General features: G+C 49.7%; 1 protein-coding gene across 4 annotated transcripts in view; it reads right to left on the reverse strand.

Annotated features, from left to right (window-relative positions):
• Positions 1–20,862, reverse strand: part of CACNA1B (calcium voltage-gated channel subunit alpha1 B) — a gene marked incomplete at both ends in the record, with an annotated part of 195,796 nt that overhangs the window by 122,974 nt on the left and 51,960 nt on the right. For all 4 annotated transcript variants that reach the window (XM_079706058.1, XM_079706056.1, XM_079706057.1 and 1 more), the window contains 4 exons: positions 2,491–2,580; positions 3,650–3,706; positions 4,032–4,147; positions 7,064–7,167. In XM_079706058.1, coding sequence (XP_079562184.1) covers positions 2,491–2,580; positions 3,650–3,706; positions 4,032–4,147; positions 7,064–7,167 — 367 coding nt within the window. The remainder of the gene's footprint in view (positions 1–2,490; positions 2,581–3,649; positions 3,707–4,031; positions 4,148–7,063; positions 7,168–20,862) is intronic.

Below are 20,862 nucleotides of genomic sequence, written 5' to 3' on the forward strand. Positions count from 1 at the left end.
CCTCCACCTGGCCCCGGCCACACCGGCCTCCTGGACTCTCCTGCCTCAGGGTCCTCTCACCTGTCGTGGCGATGCTCTGTCTCCAGGTGAGCTGACTTGCTCACTTCCTTCAGCTTTTTACTCAAAGGCGACCTTTCCCGAGGCCATCTGCGGCCACTCTATTTAAAATTCCAACACCCCCCAGGCCCTTCAAGCCCCCTCCTTCTCTACTTTTTTTTCTTTTTCACACCTAGCACTGGAATGGAAACTCCAAAAAATGAAAGGCTTCTACATCTTGCTTAGTGCCATAGCCCAATGCCTCAGGCACTTCCCAGCACATCTGGGCACTTAGTAAATATCTGTTGAGTGAATGGACCAGCAAATGACTGAATACAGAAGAGATGAAAAGAATATAAGAGAACTCTACATGCAGCTCTATAGAAACAAGTTAGAAAAGGCAACAAAATGGAAGATTTCCTAACAAATATAATTTATAAAACTGGTCCAAGTTCTTTTCATTTTTTAACTAGATGGGTTCACATTTTTATCTCACCTTTAAAGAACAGAAAATTTAGGTGTTATTTAAATGATTCCAAGCTATAGAAAAAGATTTTTTTTAACTCTCCAATTCATTTTACAAAATCAGAATAAAAACTCTAGGTAAAACAGGAACAGAGGGAACTATTTAAATATAACACTCACATGATAAACTTGAAAAAAAATTTAACAAAATTCAGATCCACAACATACATTGGTCTCTTATGAAGAAACACAAACAACCCAATAGAAGAATGTAGAGAGTATACAAAGAGTCACCAACACCTAAATTTTAATGGGAAACAAACATTTAAAAAGAGGTTCAAAATCACTAGTAGTGAGTGAAATGAGAATTAAAGTCCCCATGAAATATCACTTTATAATCATTCAATTGCCCTCAAACTGGGAACAGTCAAAAGTAGCTGCAACATCCAAGCAGGACAAGGGCAGATGTCTTCCTGCCCTGTTGATGGACGTGAATTCACAGCCCTTCTGGAGAGCAGTGTGGCGGCAGCCCTGAAGGTGCCAACACACCCCTCACCTCAGCAGCCCTGCTCCTGGGAACCCATCCCACGAGGGACATAAAGCACTGGTGAGGAAGGACAGATGCTTATAGGATTTGGGGGGCAGCTGATTACCTGACAGTGAATCCACACCACGGAACACCACACAGCTACTTACAAGAGCGAACTCAAATCAGACCAACTGATGGGGAGGGGTTTCCAAGAGGCACTGATGAAAAAAATTTGTATGAAACTATTTCTGTAACATAAAAAGACCCCAAAACTCTACAACATGTATATGTGCGTGTGTGTGCGTGTGCGTGTGTGTGCGTGTGAGTGTGTGAGTGTTATCGAGAAACAAGGAAGGGTAAACCCCAAGCTATTTTTTTTTTTTTTTTTTTTTTTTTTGCGGTACGCGGGCCTCTCACTGCTGTGGCCTCTCCCGTTGCGGAGCACAGGCTCTGGATGCGCAGGCTTAGCGGCCATGGCTCACAGGCCCAGCCGCTCCGCGACATGTGGGATCTTCCCGGACCGGGGCACGAACCCATGTCCCCTGCATCGGCAGGCGGACTCTCAACCACTGCGCCACCAGGGAAGCCCAAACCCCAAGCTATTAACATGGGTTTACTGGGGACAAAGGGGAGAGTGTAAACAAACAGATAAACAAATACACAAATGACTTATTAGAGAGGTCTGTATATAAACATAACAATATAATGGGAAGCAGCTCTTCCAACTCGAGTCCACTCAGGATCACTGGAGAGCAAGGAGGTCTGGCTTGAATGTGACTTGGTACCTTGTCATGAAAAGCTGTCATTGCCAAGCACTGGCCCCCCTCCCACACTGCCGAAGGTGGAGACCTAGGGCTGAGCCCCCCTTTGCCGCAGAATGCACAATGACAGGGCATTTAGCGCAAAAAGGCCTGGGCACTTCTGGTGCCAGACTTCTGGTACCAAGCTGAGAGGAGGTACTAAAACGATAAAAGATAAAAGGGCCACGTTCCCCTTTTACTGTTTGAGAAGCAGGGGATGAAGGCAAGGCCTCAGAGGCAGCAGACCCAAGGAACATGGGAGATACACGGGGCTTAGAAGAGAGATGGCAAGAAACTTTCCGTCCCTACAGAGTCAGTGACACATGCAGCCTCCGGCCTTGGGATATGCCCAAGGGCTCCACGTCCACACAGGATGGCAGAGCCAAGAACAGCCAGCAGCCAGCAGTGTACTGAAATGAATGAGTGAGAGGCCTGAGCAAAAAGGAACTTCCAGGAGCTGTGCATGCAGCCCACCCCAAGGGCTGGGCCCAGGCAGAAACCCCAGTACCAGGATGCTGCTGTACTTCCCACTGTCGGGTGGACACACACGGGACTGGCTTACTTGGGGAGTGTGGGCGGTAGGGAAGGAGGGAAGCCGAGGTGACAGGGAGGGAGCGGGGTGCATGTTCCACATGCAGTCACAGGCCCAGAGAGACTCACCCACAGCACAGAGGTCTGCAAAACGGTCCTCCCCCTCCTCCGCGTGGATCAGGTCATTTCGGCTCTTCTTGGCGGCTGCTCTCTTCAACACTGCTTTAAACAAAGGGTGGGAGGGGGCGGCATGAGTCCGGGCCTCCAGATGACCTGTCTCAGGGCTGGGCAGTGCCCTTGTGGACTGTGCCAGGAACTGGCAGCCTTTCCAGATCTCTCCTGAAGCTGAGGCTGAGGGAAGGCAGGACGATGCCTGGCCCCCATGGGCCCCTCTTGGTCTTCAGAGCAAAAGGGACAAGGGATTCTGAGGTTGGGTCCTGCCTGTGCTTCTCTCCACGATGATGCCCATGGGGAAGGCCTGGCTACCATGGAGACCAGGAAACCTCCATGTGGGACAGGGCCAGGGCTGCAGCCGGCTGCCCCAACGGCCCACACTCCAAGGCCAGGTGAGACCAGAGAGATCAGGTCAAGGCCGCAGAGGGGCCAGCACAGACTGCTCAAGGCCCCAGGTGTGGGCCCAGGTGAGACCGCAACATGCATGACCATGCTGTCTGGCCCTGTCCTGAGCAGCAGGTGTGAAGAGAGAGCAGCCCCCCTGCCACCGGGGCTGTGCTGGCCCCCGGCCCTGCCCCCGTGGCCCCAGGCTGTGCTAGGGGTCTTTCTACAGCAATCTGGGGGCACCTCCCTGAGCCCTGGGGACAGATACAGTTTGGATTAAACCAGCAGTTTTCAAGCTTCTAGAAGCAGCGCTGTCCAACAGAACTTTCTTTGATGACTTGAAACATGCCGAGACTGAGGATCTGGATTTTCACTTTTGTTTCATTGTAACATACGCACCTGCAAGCTCACACAGTCACGTGTCAGCTGTCAGCTGCCATGTTGGAAAACCCAGCTCTCAGCACAGGCTCCTGTGACCCCCAGGCTGAGCCCACTGCCGGCTGTGCCCACTCTGGTCCATGGCACACAGCTCCCCAGGAGCGTGCAGCTGACCCTCCCAGGGCCTGCCTCCAGAAAGGCCCCGCCCAGGACCACCTTAAGTGACCAACGTGCAGGCACCTGGCTGAGCAGAGGGCATCATGCCTCACATGCAAGTGTGCACACGTGTCACTGCCCACCCAGCCACCAAAGCCCTGTGGCCAGGCAAGGAGCACTGACAGCGGCCACCTACCATCCAGAGGGGACTTCTCCTCTGCGTTCTTGTCCTCCTCGGCCAGCATCACTTCCTCTGTGAGTGAGACACAGCCTCAGGCCAGAACCCTCCTGTCCCCACCCCTGAGCAGGGCTCGTCCCCCAGGAACACAGCAGGAAGTGGGTGAGACCCTGCCTTCTCGGCCCTCACGCTTCCAGAAGCCGGCAGGGCCCGTGGCCGAGCTTGTCCCACCGAGACACACCCCTTGACGGGTCCCACACACAGCGCCCTGTGAAGAGGGCCTGGCTTGTTCCCCCTCCCGAGAGCAGCCCCCGCCCCAGGTGAGCTCGGCCCTGGAATGGTCTGGGGAGAAGGAGCCGGCAAAGGCCAGGCCAGGAGCACCGCACAGCCCTGTCCTCACCGGCCTTGAAGATCCACTCCAGGTACCCGTTGAGCTCCCGCTCGATCTGCTGCTGCCGGCGGAGCTTCAGGAAGGCCCTGCGGTTCTCCACCCGCTCGCGCTCCTTGGCGAACTCTCTGTGATGGGTGAGGCCGGAGCAGGAAGCAGAGCAGGTGGGTGTGAGCACAGCCCCAGGCCCCCCGTGTGCGGCCAGAGGCACAGGGACTCAGAAGGAGGCCAGGACAGGGGAAGCAGGCCACAGGCCAGCCCTCCGGGCGCCTCCCGTCACCGGCCTCTCCCCCACCACCAGCACTTAACAGGCCCAGATGAGCCCTCCCTCCTCAGGCTCCTGCAGCTCGTAGGGACAGCGCCTCAGTGCCCACAGAGGGGCTCCAGGGGGCAGGGACAATTCCACCTCCCGCTGGCCTAGAGCAGGCCTGGGCACGCACCCTCCGAGTGCTGGGCCCTGTCATCTGGACAGAGACGCTACAGAGAGCTTCTGGACAACAATCCCCCAGAGCAGAGCTTCCACTTTGTTTCTTCTGCTGGTTCAGACCCAGAGCCATTGCTAGAAGAGGAGGGACGGGCAGGCACTGGATCGGCTCAGGGCGGCCAGAGATGACAGGGAGACATTCTAGAATCACCCAGCTCCTCAGCCAAACCACTGAGGCTCTTCTGCCCTCCTGGGCCCTCAGCACCACAGCCCCAGTCTCCCAGCCAAGCTTAGAAGCCAAGAGGCTCAAAAGGCCAGAAGGAAGCCATTCACACACACAGGCACAAGAGCGCGTGCGCAGACACACACACACACACACACACACACACACACACACACGCGCGCACACACCCTAGCTCAGGTCCCAAGAGGGCAGGCAGGCACACCCTCAGGGCAAAACAGCAATGCCTGTTCTCTGCCGAGTGAGAGGCTGTCTCTCCCCCAGGAGAAGCAGCTTCTGGGCTTGGCAGGGGGGCAGGCCCAGCAGGCCTGGCTCCTGTCACGCAGCCACGGTGAGAGGGAGAGCTTGGCTCTGACCAGGATGGACCCCAAGCCTGAGACTGGTGTCCACCAGGGCCTGAGCTGCTGCAACCCTGGCAATGAGAGGAGACGGCTCCCACCTGGACCTCTCACCAAGTCCGGAATCTAAAGGAACGCAGGGCCCCTCGCGGTCTCCCCACCAGGCCAGCGCCATCAACCACACCGGAGGGCAAGAGGGCCTGGGGGTGGCAGTGGGGCGTGACCATACTGCCCAGTTGGCCGAGAGCCGCCAGCAGAAACTCGCTGCAGTGACCAAGGCCTGGCCGCCGGGCAGCCACTGCTCAGGAGGCGGCTGGCTGTGGCCTGCCCTCCCCAGGCTTTGGCCCCACTGGGAGGAAGGGTTGCGAGAGGAGCCACCGATTCTGCTTCTCTGGGCACTGGGAGGGTGAGAGCCTGGGGCGTGGCGGGGAGCAAGGCTGAACCAGCTCCAGGCTGGCCCGTCAGGCAGCCCTCCTCCAGATGTGGCAGAGCCACACGTTGTGTGCTGACCACTGGCCTGAGGGGCCGTGCAGTCCCCAGCCTCCCTGGGGCTGGCAGAGAACCCTGGGGCCCCGCTGCTGGAGCTGGGGTGGGGGTGGGGGGCACAGGGAGGGCTCAGCTGAGACTCATTAGGCAAATAAGCCTGTATCGGCTGGTCCCCAGAGGCAAGGATGCCCACAGCTGGCGGCAGGGCTGGGATACACAAAGTTCAGGGCCCTCACCCAGTCTCCGCTGCTACCCCTGCCTCTCTCTCACGTTCTCCAGAGTAAGCTTGAGCAGGACCCACTCGTGTCCCGCCAGCCTCCCCTCCACACGGCCCAGCACGGGGCCCGCCCTCCTCACGAGTCTGGCCCCTGGCACAGACTGGCAGCCCCGGCTCTGAGCATCGCAGACACCACACCCTCTGTGCCTCCGCCCCAACAATTCTCTGCCTGGGAGACGCTCCCCTCTCCTTTGCCAAGCTCATTCCTGGTCCCCTCTGGGCCTCAGATGAGCTGCCCCTTCCCCAGGAGGCTTCTCTGAGCCCCGGGCCTCCCTTGGCTTCCCCATCCCAGCTCGGACCACAGCTCCCCCCCTGACTGGGAGTTCTCATTGGTCCCCTGTGCTGTGGGCCTGCCTGCTCCTGGCGGAGGTGCTTAGAAAGACACACTACTAACAGATTCTTACAGGAGGGGGCCAAGGCAGGAACACATGCCAGAGCCAGAGCACAGAGCCCTTGGGCCCAGCCACTGTCCTCTCTGCGGCTGTTCCTTTCCAGACCAATATGATAGCTGCCCCCTCGGTCACGACCTCAGGAGCAGTGGGCCTGAGCAGGAATCTTCAAGGCGGGTGGAATGGAAACCTTCCCCTCCAGCCTTACAAGGAATCTGATGCTCAGGTGGGGGCAGGGAGGCAGGCCAGCCCAATGCACAGCTTCCTCGGCCCCGGACAAGGGCAGGAGCCCCAAATACCAGCCCTGGTTGTTCCCTGAAGCCAACAGCACTTCCTTGGTCCTCGGCCCCATGCAGGACAGGAGGGCACTATGGGCCACAGGTGTGCTACACCTTGCTACCAACGAAGGTAAGAAGCACCTTTTCTCAAGGAGGGACCCCAGCCCTGCATCCTCCCTTCTCTTCTCCTGGAGGTCAGCAGGGACAGGTGACCAGAGAGGCGAGGCAAGCCAGGGGTCAGGGCTGGGGTGGAGACCCAAGGCCGCTCATTCCTTCTCCAGTGTCACACAGAAGGGCTCTCTTGTCCCCAGGGCTGCTCAGAAACCGCACCACAAACCCAGATAAGAGGCAGCAGCAGCCCCTCCCCTGACTCAGAGGCCGGGGTGAAGACCAAGAGCTACAGGTAAGGAGGCCAGGGCCAGGGACCACCAAGGGAGAGGTCAGAATGGTAGCACCAAGGACAGGCTGGCTAGAGCTCAGGACGCTGGGAGTGACCGTCCCGGGGCCAGGCCGCGCCTCGCCTCCCCCACCACACAGGCCGTGTCCAGCCCCATCAGCCCCCTCCCCGGCCTGCAAACACAGAGGTAGCACACAACCGCATGGCCTCTTACCCCGAGAGCACGCCCAGCACCAGGTTGAGCATGAAGAAGGAGCCGATGATGATGAGGGGCAGGAAGTAGAGCCAGTTCCAGGTGTTGCCGGCCGCATCGTTGGTCTGGAAGCAAGAGGAGATGTGCAGGACGGTGGGCAGGACAGAGCCCTGGCCATGCAAGCTCCCCGGCCCTTCTCACACACCGGCAGAGTCCAAGTGCAGGCGGGTCCAGACAGGTAATCCAGGCAGGACCCACCGTCACACCTGCCTGCCCCTGCCCCACAGAGCCCCCCTCTGGGGATGAGGCCCCCAAAGGACCAAGGAGCTTCATGCTCCTGGCCACTGCCAGCAACACTGAAAAGCCCAGGAGTAGTCCCAGGAGGCCAAGGGCTGCCCCAGGTACCCCTCCTGGACACCTCCTCTCTGCTTCCCAGGCTGCTGGACACACCAGGCAGCTCCAAAGACACTCCTCCTTTGTGAAGCCCACGGACCCCAAGGCCCAAGTCTGATCTTCTTTTTGTCTCCTGCAGTTTCCACAGCTCAGAGCAGTAAGCCCTGTGCCGCATTCCCCCGTCAACGGCAAGCCCACAGGTCCTCAGGGAACAGCTGGGCCTAAGACAGAACCGGTACCAGGGCCTGGTCTAAATAACCAAATGCAAAAGGTCTTCCCAGACCTTTTGATTTTTAGAGCACAGCCCATAGAAGTGTGAGGCCCTCTGAGTCCAATTCATTTCCACTGTTGTTTTGTTTTCAGGGGCCCCCCGTAGACCCAGCTGAGAGGGGTGGAGAGCCTCTTTCTCCCCACGAGTCTGGTGCTAGAAGTGAATCAAGAGGGGTGGGTGTTGTGGGCAGGTGACCACCTGGCCCCTCTGTTCCTCTCTTCAGAGGTGGCTCACAAGCCAAGGGCCAGGGCCCTGAGCAGGACAGAGGCAGGAAGACGGCCTGGCACTGCCCTGAGGCTGGGGCTGATCTCCAGGTGCTGCTGCCGGAATTCCTGCCCTCCAGCGTCTGCTGGCCTACTCAGATCTGCGGACTCTACCCCTGCAAGTCCTGAGTCCCCTGGACTGCCTGCCACTTGTGGCTTCTGATTCCCGGACACTGATTCCAGGCTGGCCGCTGAGACCCCCGGGCCTTGACCAGAATAGACACTCAGACCCCCAGCTCTATGAGCTGCCAGTGTTCCCGGACCACACCTCTGCCAGCCTCACATGCAACTCTGACCTGTGGGCTAAGATGACCACCAAAGCCGCCAATCTCTCCAAAGGGCACCCTCAAAACCTGCCTCCTTCTGGGGAAAAGGAGAGATGTGCTGCCGTGGCCCCAGCTCCTCCCACCTACTCGAGGACTTGGCTCCTGCAGTCTCCCTCTGATGGACCGTTCCCATCAGTAGCCAAAGCACCCTATTGTCTTCTTAGAAAAGAAGACAAAACAAACAAGGACTTGCACTTCTGGGAAGATGGACATACTCTTCCCTATTTCTCCCATTGAGTACAATTAACACCCTGGACATTACATCTAGAGCAAATACATATTTCACAGAAGACTCTGAAAAGTATAGAAAAGAAAGCAGATCAGCTGGGACCTCTGGACCCATGGTAAGTTCCCTGTGTTTTTGTTTTGTTTTTGCGTCATATATCCCAGACCTCAGGCTTTTAAAGCCTACAACCTGGAAATGCCAAGAGACACAGACAAAAAATACACCAACAAAAGCCAGCACTCTCTCTCTCTAACCAAAAGGCCAGGAAGGGGGGCAAGGCAGACAATAGCTGCACTACTCCAGCCAAACAGGGCAGAAAAAACTGTGGTGAAACTTCCATCCCTGCCAGCAAAGACCCAGGAGGGAGCCTAGGCGACAATCCTCCCCAGACTGTAATGAGGTAACCAACCTCTCCACACTCCCAAACCACAGACATGTCAGAGAACGACAAGCAGGAAGGTGGGACGTCCTCCTTGACAGATGGTTGACGAGGCCCCCATGCCACCCACCTCTGTGTTATCAGTGGAGACACACGGGGAGCCTGGACTTCCACCCCCACGTGACAGTAATGAGACACACCACCCCCTCCCCACTGAGGTGCCGCCAGAAAGTCAGACTTTCACCACCATCCAGTAACGAGGCCACACACACCCCCCACCCACATAGTGGGCAGAGACCACGTGGAGAGCAGAAACGAGGCACACAAAACCTTCCCAACCAGGTAAGTATCCTAGAGGCAAGTGGGGAGCCAGAACTACCATCCCACTCAGCAGTATGGAAAAGACCCCCACAATGTGTCAACAGAGGCCAGGTGGGGAAACTTTCCAGCCTTCTACTCCCACCTTGCAGTAGCAAGGAAGCAGCCCCTGCTTCCAGTGACAGAATGGTCAGAGGAAGCCAGCTAAAACAGAGGGCTTAAACAAGATCCAGGGTCCCAGGACACAATGCCAAAAATGTCCAGTTTTCAACTGACATTCATTTGCCATACCAAGAACCAGGAGGAGCACAAACTGAACAAAAAAAGACAATTGATAGATGCTGTGATGGTTAATTTTATGTGTCAACTTGACTGGGCCATGGGGTGCCCAGATATTTAGCCAAACGTTATTCTGGGTGGTTCTGCAAGTGTGTTTTTGGATGAAATTAACATTTTAATTGATAAAGTGAAGCAGATTGCCCTCCATAATGTGGTGGACCACGTACAATCAGTTGAACGCCTGAAGAGAACAACAAACTGACCCTCTTCCAAGTAAGATAAAATTCTCTATAAGAGAATTCAGACTTCATCTGTACCATTGGCACTATTGGGTCTCCAACTACTGGCTTTCAGACTGAAACTGCACCATAGCATCTCCTGGGTCTTGAGCCTGCCAGCCCAAACTTACTGCAGATTTGCACTTGCCAGCCTCCATAATCACATGAGTCAATTCCTAATAATAAATCTCTTTTTAAAAATCTCTCTGTCTCACTCTCACACACACACACACACACACACACACACACACACATCCTATTGGTTTTATTTCTCTGGAGAACCCTGCCTGATATAGATTGCCAACACTAAGATGACAGAGATGATAGAAGTATCTGACAAAGATTTTAAAGCAGCCACCATAAAAATGTTTCAGAGGGTAATTGTATACACACTTGAAACACATGAAAAAAATAGAAAGTCTCAACAAAGAAATAGTATCATCAAATAAATAAAAGATACAAAGAAGAACAAAATGAAAATTTAGAACTGAAAAATACAATAATCAAAATTAAAATCTCAATGGAAGGGCACAACAATAGAATAAAGACAACAAAGGAAAGAATCAGTAAGTGGTAAGAGAGTATAATAGAAATTCTCCAATCTAAAAAAGAGAAAGAAAATAGACTTAAAAAACAAAAATCAAACAAGTAAGAAAAAACAGAGCAGAGCCTCAAGAACCTAGGGAACTATGAGAGAATATTTGACATTTATGTTTCAGAGTAGCAGAGTACAGGATAAAGAAGAGAAGGCTGAACAGTATTCAAAGAAATGATAGCTGAAAAACTCCCAAATTTGGCAAGAGACATAAACCTACAGATTCAAGAAGCTGAGTGAATACCATACAGAATAAACTCAAAGAAATCCACAAGACATTTCATTGTCAAACCACGGGAAACTAAAGATAAATTTAAAATCTTGAAAGTGGCAAGAGAAAAAGGGCACCTTACTTACAAAGGGAAACAATTCAAAAGATTTCTCATCATAAAGTATGGAGGCCAGAATGAAGTGGCACAATACTTTTCAGGTGCTGAGAGAAAAAAAAACCTGTCAACAGACACCTACACCCATCAAAAATATCCTTCAGGGATGAAGGGAACATCAAGACATTCTCATAATAAAAACCAGGGAAACTGGGAGAATTTGTCACCAGCAGATCTACCCTAAGAGAATGACTAATGGAAGTCTCTAAGCAGAAAGGAAATGATTAAAAAAGGAATTGTTAACCATTAGTAAGGAAGAAAGAACAATGAAAAGAGTAAAAATAGGGGTAAATAGATTTTATTTGTCCTTTTGAGTTTCCTAAATTATGTTTGACAGTGGAAGCAAAAATTATAACACGCTATGATGTGGTTATAAACATATGTAGAGGAAATGTTTAAGATAATTGTATTATAAATGGGGGAGGGTAAAGAGATATAAAGAAGGTAAGGTGTATATACTTCACTTGAGCTGGTACAATTATGACACCAGTAGACTGGAATAAGATATAGAGCAACCACTAAAAGACCAAACAGAGATATACTCAAAAACAACTAGATAAATCAAAATGGAATTTTTTCAAAAGTTCAAGTAATATACAAGAAGGTAGGAAAAAGAAAACAAAGAAACAAAAAACCAGAACAAATAGTAAACAAAAAATAAATAAATAAAATGGCAGATGTGAGCTCTAACATATCAATAATTACATTACATGTAAATGGTCTGAATACACCAATTAAAAGACAAAGATTGGCTAGTGACTTTAAAAATATGATCCACCTATGTTTTATCTATAAGAAATTCACTTCAAATATAACAATTTAGGTAGGCTGAAAGTGAAATATGGAAAAAGAAGTATCATATAAACATTAATCAAATGAAAACTGTAGTGGCTATATTAATATCAGAAAATAAATATCAGACAAAGTAGACATAAGAACAAAAAAAATTTCACTAACATATGCAGGTTTCCCCCACTATTTGAAAGCAGTGCATTCCTATGAAATCTTTCCTAGGCCACAAAGGCATAAAGCAAAGAAAAAATCACCATAGGACACATCAGCCAACACATACAGAAAGTAAGATAAAACACAGATGCTCACAGATACAATAGAGCTATGGCGATATGATGCTGAGATACTGAATGTAGTTCCCAGGGAAGGAGCTTGGCAGCGCCACTCTTGCTGCTTGGGGTGCACACTGCTTTTATAATGGCTCACTGTAAAGCAAATGTTGAACACTATTTTCTCTTTTCACCTTTTTTCATAAAAGCATAAATCTTCCATGGACTTCTTCTGGTTAGTGGAAACGGGTATTAATGTAGGTCTTTCATAAAAGTGAAGTGGCATTAAGAGAACTTTTGAAAAGTGGGGGATACATTATAATGATAAAAGGGTAAATTCATCAAGAAAACATAGCAATTCTAAATGTGTACATGCCTAACAAATGAGCTATAACATATGTGAAACAAAAACTGACAGAACTGAAAGGAGAAACAGACAAATGCACAATTACAGCTGGAAACTTAAACACCTCTCTCTCAAAAATTGATAAGACAACTAGACAGAAAATCAGCAAGGATATAAAAGAGCTCACCATCAACCAACAGGATGTAAAATTGACATTTATACACATACTACACAACAACACATTATATACACATTCTTTTCAAGTGTCCACAAGACATATATGAAAATAGACCATATCCTGAGCCATAAAACAAGTCTCAATAAATTTAAAAGAACTGAATTTTTTTCAAATTTAGTGTATTCTCTAACCATAATAGAATCAAACCAGAGACAAATAACAGAAATATAACAGAAAACTCTCCAAACACAAAGTAAACAAACAATTCTAAATAATCCATGGATCAAAGAGGAAGTCTCAAGGGAAATTTAAAAATACATTGAACTGAATGGAAATGAAAATACAAGATATCAAATTTGAAAGACACAGCTAAAGCAGTTCTAAGAAGGAAATTTATAGCACTAAATACATACATTACAAAAGAGGGAAAGTCTCAAATCAATAATCTAAACTTCCACCACAAGCAAAGGAAGAGCAAAACAAACCCAAATCAAGAAGAAAGTAAACAGTAAAGATAAAAGCAGAAATCAACAAAGTTGAAAATGCAAACAATAGAGAAAATCAATTTTTGAAAAAGTTTGTTCTTTGAAAAAAGCCAAATTGACATACCTCTGGCAATACTGACTAAGAAAAAAAGAGAGAAGACACAACTTATCAATATCAATAATGAAACAGGGGATTTCACTACAGAACCAACAAACATCAAAAGGATAATGAAGGAATACTGCAAACAACTCTCTATACATTTGACAACATGGATGAAATGGATCAATTTCTCCAAAAACACAAACTACTACAACTCACCCAATACAAAATAGATAAATAGTCCAATAACTATTAAGGAAAGTGATATTGTGATTTTAAAACTTCCCCTACAAAAGGATAGACACATTGATCAGTGAAATAGAATAGATAATCTACAAATACACCCTTACATTTATGATGAGTTGATTTTTTTAACAAGGGTACCAAGCCAATTCAATGGGGAAAGGATAGTCTTTTCAACAAATGGTGCTGGGACAAGTGGATATCCACAGGCCAAAGAATGAAACTGGATCCCTACCTCACACCATATACAAAAATTAAATGAAAATGGATCATAGACCTAAATATTACCAGCCAAAATGAGAAAACATAGTAGTAAATTTTCATGACTTTGATTAGGTAATGGACTCTTAGATACTACACCAAAAGCACAAAGTGAAAACAAAAACAGAAAAAAATGGACTTCATCAAAATAAAAATCTTTTTTACTTCAAATTATACCATCAGGAAAGTGAAATGATAACACACAGAATGTGAGAAAATATTTGCAAATCATCTGAAATATCTGGTAAGGGTCTAGTGTCCATAATATATAAAGAAATCTTATAGGTCAACAATAAAATGACAAATAACCCAATTTTTAAATGGGCAAAGGATATGAATACATATTTCTCCAAAGAAGATATATAAATGGTATAATAAGCATATAAAAGATGCTCTACATCATAAGTCATTAAGGAAATGCAAATCAAAGATAAAATTAAATACCACTTCACTCCATGGTTGGTTGGTTAAAATTAAAATTAAATTGTAATTTTACTAGGATATTAAAATTAAAAAGATAGACAAGTGTTGGTGAGGATGTGGACAATTTGGAACACTTGTGCATTCTTAGTGGGGATGTAAAATGTTGCAACCACTTTGGAAACCAGTTTGGCAGTTCTTCAAAAGGTTAAATATGGAGTTACCATACGACCCAGAAATTCCACTCCTAGGTGTACACCTAAGAGAAATGAAAACATATTCCACACAAAAATTTGTACACAAATGTCTATAGCAGGATTATTCATAATGTAAAAGAATGGCAACAACCCAAATGTCCATCAACCAATGAAATACAAACAAAAGAGTGTATATCCACACAGTGGAATCATATTTGATAATAAAAGCAATGAAATACTGATACTTGCTACAACATGGATGGACCTTAAAAACACAAAATCCCATATATTGTATGAGTCCATTTGTATGAAATGTCTGGAATAGACGAATATAAAGGGACAGAAATATATTAGTGGTTGCCAGAGGCTGGGGATGGAGGAATGGGAAGTGACTTCTAATGGGTACAGGGTTTCTTTTTTGGTTGATGAAAATCTTCAAAAATGAGTGATAGTAATGGTTGCACAGTCCTGTGCACATACAAAAAGCACTGAGCTATTCGCCACTTTGTGAATGTCATGGTAGGTGAATAAAAATAAAAGTGTTATATGAAAAAATAAAAGAAATCTCAGGGCCCAGATTATAGAATTCTACCAAACATTAAAAAAATAATTAACACCACTTATGCACAATCTCTTCTAGAAAAATAGAAGAGGAGTAATTACTTCTCAATTCATTTTATAAAGCTTGTGTTACCCTGAAAACAAAACCAGGCAAGGATAGTAAAAAGAAAGAAAGAAAAGAAAAGAAAAGAAAAGAAAAGAAAAGAAAGAAAGAAAGAAAGAAAGAAAGAAAGAAGGAAAGAAAGAAAGAAAGGAGAGGGAGGGAGGGAGGAAGGAAGGGAGGAACGGGGGAGGGGAAGGGGAGGGAGGGAGGGGGAGAGAGAGCACATGCACCTCAACCTAAACCTCACACTTTATACAAAAATTAACTCAAGATGGATCACAGACTTACATATAAAATAATAAAACTTTTAGAAAAAAATATAGGAGAAAATATTTAAGATTTAGGACTAGGCAAAGGGTTCTTAGATTTGATGCCAAAAGCCCAATCCACAAAAGGAAAAACTGATAAACTGGGCTTTATTAACATTAAAAACGCTGGTTCTTTCACAGACCAGGTGAGGAGTATGAAAAGACAAGCTACTGACGAGAAAACATTTGCAAACCACACATCTGACAAAGAACTAGAATATACCTAGAATATATAAAAACTCTACAATGAAAGAACAATCCAGACCATGAGCAAAAGATAGGAAGAGATATTTCACTGAAGAAGAAACACAAATGGCAAATACATATGAAAAGATACTTAACGTCATCAGCCATTAGGAAGTGCACTGAGATCCATCTCCACACACTGTCAGAATGGCTGACGTTAAAAGCACCAAATACCAGTGAGGATGCAGAAAAACTAGATTATTCATACACCGCTGGTGGGGATGCAAAAGAACACAGGCCTCTGGAAAAGCGTTAATTTCTTAAAGAACTAAACACGCATACAACCCAGAAACTGCACTCTTGAGCATTTAACCCAGAGAAATGAAAACTGACATTTGCACAAAAACCTGCCCACAAATGTGCAGAGCAACTTTATTCCTGATAACCCTCAACAGAGACAACACAGATGTCCTTTAACAGGTGAGTATTAAACATTGTAGTCCACCCACACCTGGAGCACCACTCAACAATTAAAAGAAAGAAACTGCTGACACAAAGAATAATCTTGATGCATCTCCAGAGTATTACGCTGAGTGAAAAATAGCCAATCCCCAAAAGTCACATAGGGTACGGTTTCATCTGTATAACATTCTTGAAATGGCAAAAATATCAATGCGGCAAAAAGATTAGTGGCTACCAGGGGTGAAGGCAGGAGAGAAGTGGGCGTGTCTATAAAAGAGCAGCACAACATCCCTTGTGATGCAACGTCCTGTGCCTTGACTGTAGCAGTGTCACTGCCCTGGTTCCGGCAGCTAGTTACTAGCTTTGCAGGTTGTTACCGTTACAGGAAAAGTGCAAAGCATACAAGGGCTCTCTCTGCATTATTTCTTACAACTGCATTTGAACCTACAATTACCTCAAAAGAAAGTTTCATTTTAAAAAAAAGCCAGGGGCTTCCCTGGTGGCACAGTGGTTGAGAATCTGCCTGCTAATGCAGGGGACACGGGTTCGAGCCCTGGTCTGGGAAGATCCCACATGCCGCGCAGCAACTAGGCCCGTGAGCCACAACTACTGAGCCTGCGCGTCTGGAGCCTGTGCTCCGCAACAAGAGAGGTCGCGATAGTGAGAGGCCGGCGCACCGTGATGAAGAGTGCCCCCCGCTTGCCACAACTAGAGAAAGAAAGCCCTCGCACAGAAACAAAGACCCAACACAGAAATAATTAATTAATTAATTAATTAACTCCTGCCCCCAACATCTTCTTTAAAAAAAAAAAAAAGCCAATTCCCACATCTCCCTGCACTCACCTCCTCTTGCCTTGCTCCACTTCACAGGGAAACCCCCGAACGAGCTGACTACACTTGCCATCCTCACGTCCATACCTCCTCCCTTTAACCTACACATTCCAAGGTTTTATCCCCACAGCCGAAACGCTCTTGTCAAGTTTACCAACAGCTCCTGGGACCTCTCAGCAAGAGCTGATCTGGTCGATCACTTTCTGGAAACTCGCTTTGCTCTGCCCCCAGACGCAGCACACTCGCAGTGCTGTTCCTACTCCCCGCAAGTCCCGGCCTCGCTCTCTTTTGCTGGCTCCTTCTTTCCTACTTGGCTTCTGAATGCTGGAATTCTCCTGACAGCCAAAGGTTCAGACAAGGCTCCGTCTGTAGCCTTCTTTGCTTCTCGATCCACACGTCCACACCCAAGTGATCTCATCCTCTCCCATAATTTTAAGCATCATCCATGACTTCAAACTTGCACCCTCAGCCCTGCTGTCCCCCCTGAACCCCCTCTCATACACCCAACTGTACACTCAGCATCTCCACTTGGATGAAACAGTTGTCTAAGGCTTTCCAGGGCCAAAGCAGAGTTCTCAGTTTCCAGCATGACGCTCCGCTAAAACAAAACTCCGCAGCTACCTTGCTCCCCATTCTCCCCTTCTCAATAAAAGGCACCACCTTTCCCAACGGCTCCAGTCACACTATCTTTGATTCTTCTTTCTTTCACATTAAACATCACATCCAACCAATGAGCAGGTCGTGTCTACACTAACTTCAAAATGGAGCCTTTGCACCTACATATCTGAACGTGCCTTCCTCAGATCTTTACGAAACTAGTGCAATGAACAGATGCAGAACCACATGTAACCATAAGCCCACATTATTTACCTCCTACGGTTCCTCTTGTCAACTACAAATTGGCACTCGCCATTGTCACCTGCCAGCTACCTCTACAAGGATTAAATCCTGTGCTGCTGCAGCTGCTGACTTTCAACACCCCCTGAAAGGAGTTCAGGTGGAGAGCTGAACTGAGGCACTCTGGGCTCTGGGTAAAACTGGCAGAGCAGGTCTTCCGATAGATGGATTTTTTTTTTTTTTTTTTTTTTTTTGCCGTACGCGGGCCTCTCACTGTTGTGGCCTCTCCCGTTGCGGAGCACAGGCTCCAGACGCGCAGGCCCAGCGGCCACGGCTCACGGGCCCAGCCGCTCCGCGGCATGTGGGATCTTCCCGGACCGGGGCACGAACCCGTGTCCCCTGCATCGGCAGGTGGACTCTCAACCACTGCGCCACCTGGGAAGCCCTAGATGGATCTTTTCAGGAGACAATTTTATGAGCCCAATCCTTGTATCTCCTCATATCTAGACAAGCACTAAAACCCTTCATGGCGACATCTGCTCCTCGTGACTGGCAGTGACACTCACAAGACGAGCAGAACCTTCTACAAAAACTGTGTGCTCGATTGCATGCACTCCCCCTTCACCCAAATCACATCTATACTGACCTTCCTCCCTGCCTCTGTGGAGCAGTTTCTCAGAGCGATCCGGGATGCTGTCTCCCGGGTTGCAGTCCTCATTTTGCCCCAAATAAAACTTAACTCGCAACTCTCATATTGTGCATGTTTTTAAGTCGACACTCTGAATGTAGACATAGCCCAGGATGAAAATGTGCATCAGTCCTGTGACTGTTCTGATAAACCTGGGTAACAGAAAATTCTACAACCACCTCAAGTATAAAACACAATTAAGGGCTTCCCTGGTGGCGCAGTGGTTGAGAGTCCACCTGCCAATGCAGGGGACACAGGTTCGTGCCCCGGTCCGGGAAGATCCCACGTGCCGCAGAGCGGCTGGGCCCGTGAGCCATGGCCGCTGAGCCTGTGCGTCCGGAGCCTGTGCTCCGCAACGGGAGAGGCCACAGCAGTGAGAGGCCTGTGTACCATAAAAAAATTAAATTAAATTAAATTAAAGAAAAAACACAATTAAGTGTCCCGACCCCGCTGACGTGCTTCACACTGAGAATATCCTCTCTGCTCAGCTGGCCCACGTGGCTGACTGTTCTCTCAGGGAGAGGACGGCGTGGCCCCTCTCCATTCCCGACGCCACACACTCTTCGTCCTTCCTGGGTCACTGACCCCAACGCTATCGAAGCCAGGGGCAGGGGGGGCAAGCCCTTCCTCACATGGGGCTCACTGTCCCGAGATAACCCACTGCTCAGACCTGGCGGCACTGCTGTGTGCTCTTCCAGGACCCCACCTGACCACACTTTTCAAAACCCAGACAGACCATTTCTCCTCCAGGCTGAGGACCCACCCGCCCACCACCGCCAGTGTTTTAGCAGTCGGTCTCTGGGTCTCTCTCGAGACTCCCCTCATTCCCTCCAGCCAGGATTTAAAAGGGCCCTGGCTTCTCCCCAGACTGCAGAGGTGCTCACCCGCCCCATCAGTCCTGCTGCGGCAGGCCTACGGCTCCGGCCCTTGAAGGCACGTCGCTCGGGCTCCATCAAGGAGCATGTGTCTGAGGGGACCACGCACGTCCCTCTCACTGGGTGGGGGGAGTGGCAGGCTCGTCCTCCGAAGAATCCTCTTCCAAAGTCCTGTCTGATCTCCTGCAACCGACCCTGTTATCCCTCAGTGTGGAGGATGGATCCAACAGTTCTTGGCCAGCGGCTCTGGGCACCAGCCTCACGACCCACGCCTGTCACTGCATTGCCCGTCACTGCGTCCCGGTGCCCCGCCGCCAGACTCCGCGGCACATCAATGTGTCCCATTTCATCTGCCCATCTGGCTTCCAGACCCCACCAGGCCTTGCTTCCCCAGCGCCCCCTGACCTGTCGCCCCTGCCCCTCATCCTCCTTTGTTTTCTTCACAGCAGCTTGCCATTACCAGGCCCTTATTTATTGAAGGCCTCCTGCCACCACTGTGCCTGCAGCATCTGCACCCAGTGGGTCCCCTGGAAATACGTGTCGGGTGAGCCTCTGTGGCACTTCCTGACCAGCACCTCCTGCCCCGAGGTCTGGCTCCTGCCCACCCCTCTCCTGGGGGCACAGGCCTACCAGGCTGAGTCACCTGGCCAAGCCCCATGGCACAAAGGGCTGTGGAGACCTGCTCACGCGGTGCCCCGCTCAGGTGGCACTGGCAGTGACGTGGCCAGCTTCAGCTATTTTTAGGGTTCGTCTTTGTGGAAACTGTTCCTGGATCGGCTGTGGGGAGAGAACAGCCAAGCTCCTCATCACCACCCTTGTCTCCATTCCTCTTTTCCTCGATCAAACCGAGACTGTCACCAGACGCAACTCCCACTCCAAAGAGGGCTCTGGCTCAGGGGACTTCAGGCTGGCTTTTCCTTAACTCACCCTCTGCCATCTGCCTGCTCAGCCAGCACTTACCGAGCGCCTGCTGGATTTCTGGCACTGAGACCCACAGGGGCGGAGAGCAGAGGGCACCAGGCTGTCCCTTTCCTCCTGCCCACCTTCATGCCAGAAGCATGTGGCTGCTCCAGGGGCTGGTGGCCCAAGCCCCACCCTCAGTGCACAAGTGACAGGTTCAAAGTGAAGTACCTCACACTCTAGGACACCCCCTCCACAGCCCCCAAGCACAACACACCCTCCAGCTACCAAAACACAGCAGTCCACCAGCCGGACCTTCAAAATTCCTGTTTCAAGTGCACCTTCTTTCTCTACTTCCACTAACTTAATTGTTTTCATGCCCACAGCTCACAGGACTCTAGGGGGTAGAAGGTAGCTCTGTAGGGGTGAGGGCGTCATCCCATAAAAAAAAAAGAGAGAGAGGTCTGCCCAGGAGTCGATGGCAGGTCCCCCAAGAAGAGCCGCAGGTGGAGGGGAGGCGGGAGTGAGATGGGTCACCAGGAAGCCCCTGAGGGCCTTAAACCCAACTTCTGTCTCAGGCACCAACCCCCAGACTGCCCTACACTGCTGGCACGGGCTGGCATCCTAACGACAGGGAACACCGGAGGAAAGAGAACCAGGTAGACTTAGTGGGAAGGAAACAAAGGTACACGACGCCCGTTCCCACCACCAGGACCCCGGCGCAACCAGGGAAGCTTCCCTGCGCTCAGCCCTGCTCCTGCCCTGTTCACCAGGCAGCCACCTGCTGCCTCGGCCCGAGGGCCAGCTGACTAGCTTCTCCGAGCCTCTCTCCCATCGTCTACGAGCTCACAGGGACAGAGCTCTTCACGCAGTGGGCCGTCGTCAGCAGCGGCGGCAGGAGCACCTTCTCTGGAACTTTCTTTTCTGACCTCCACCACCTGGCCCTCAGCTTTACTCTCATAAGAAAAGCCGTCCCGGAGACTCCAGGACCCAGGTCAGGGGCCCCGAGGCGGAGCTGCCTGAAGGAGCCTGTGCTCCATCCTGTGGGGTGAGGAGGCAGCCTG

Source organism: Hyperoodon ampullatus (assembly GCF_949752795.1).
Source record: "Hyperoodon ampullatus genome assembly, chromosome: 6".
Lineage (NCBI taxonomy): Eukaryota > Metazoa > Chordata > Mammalia > Artiodactyla > Ziphiidae > Hyperoodon > Hyperoodon ampullatus.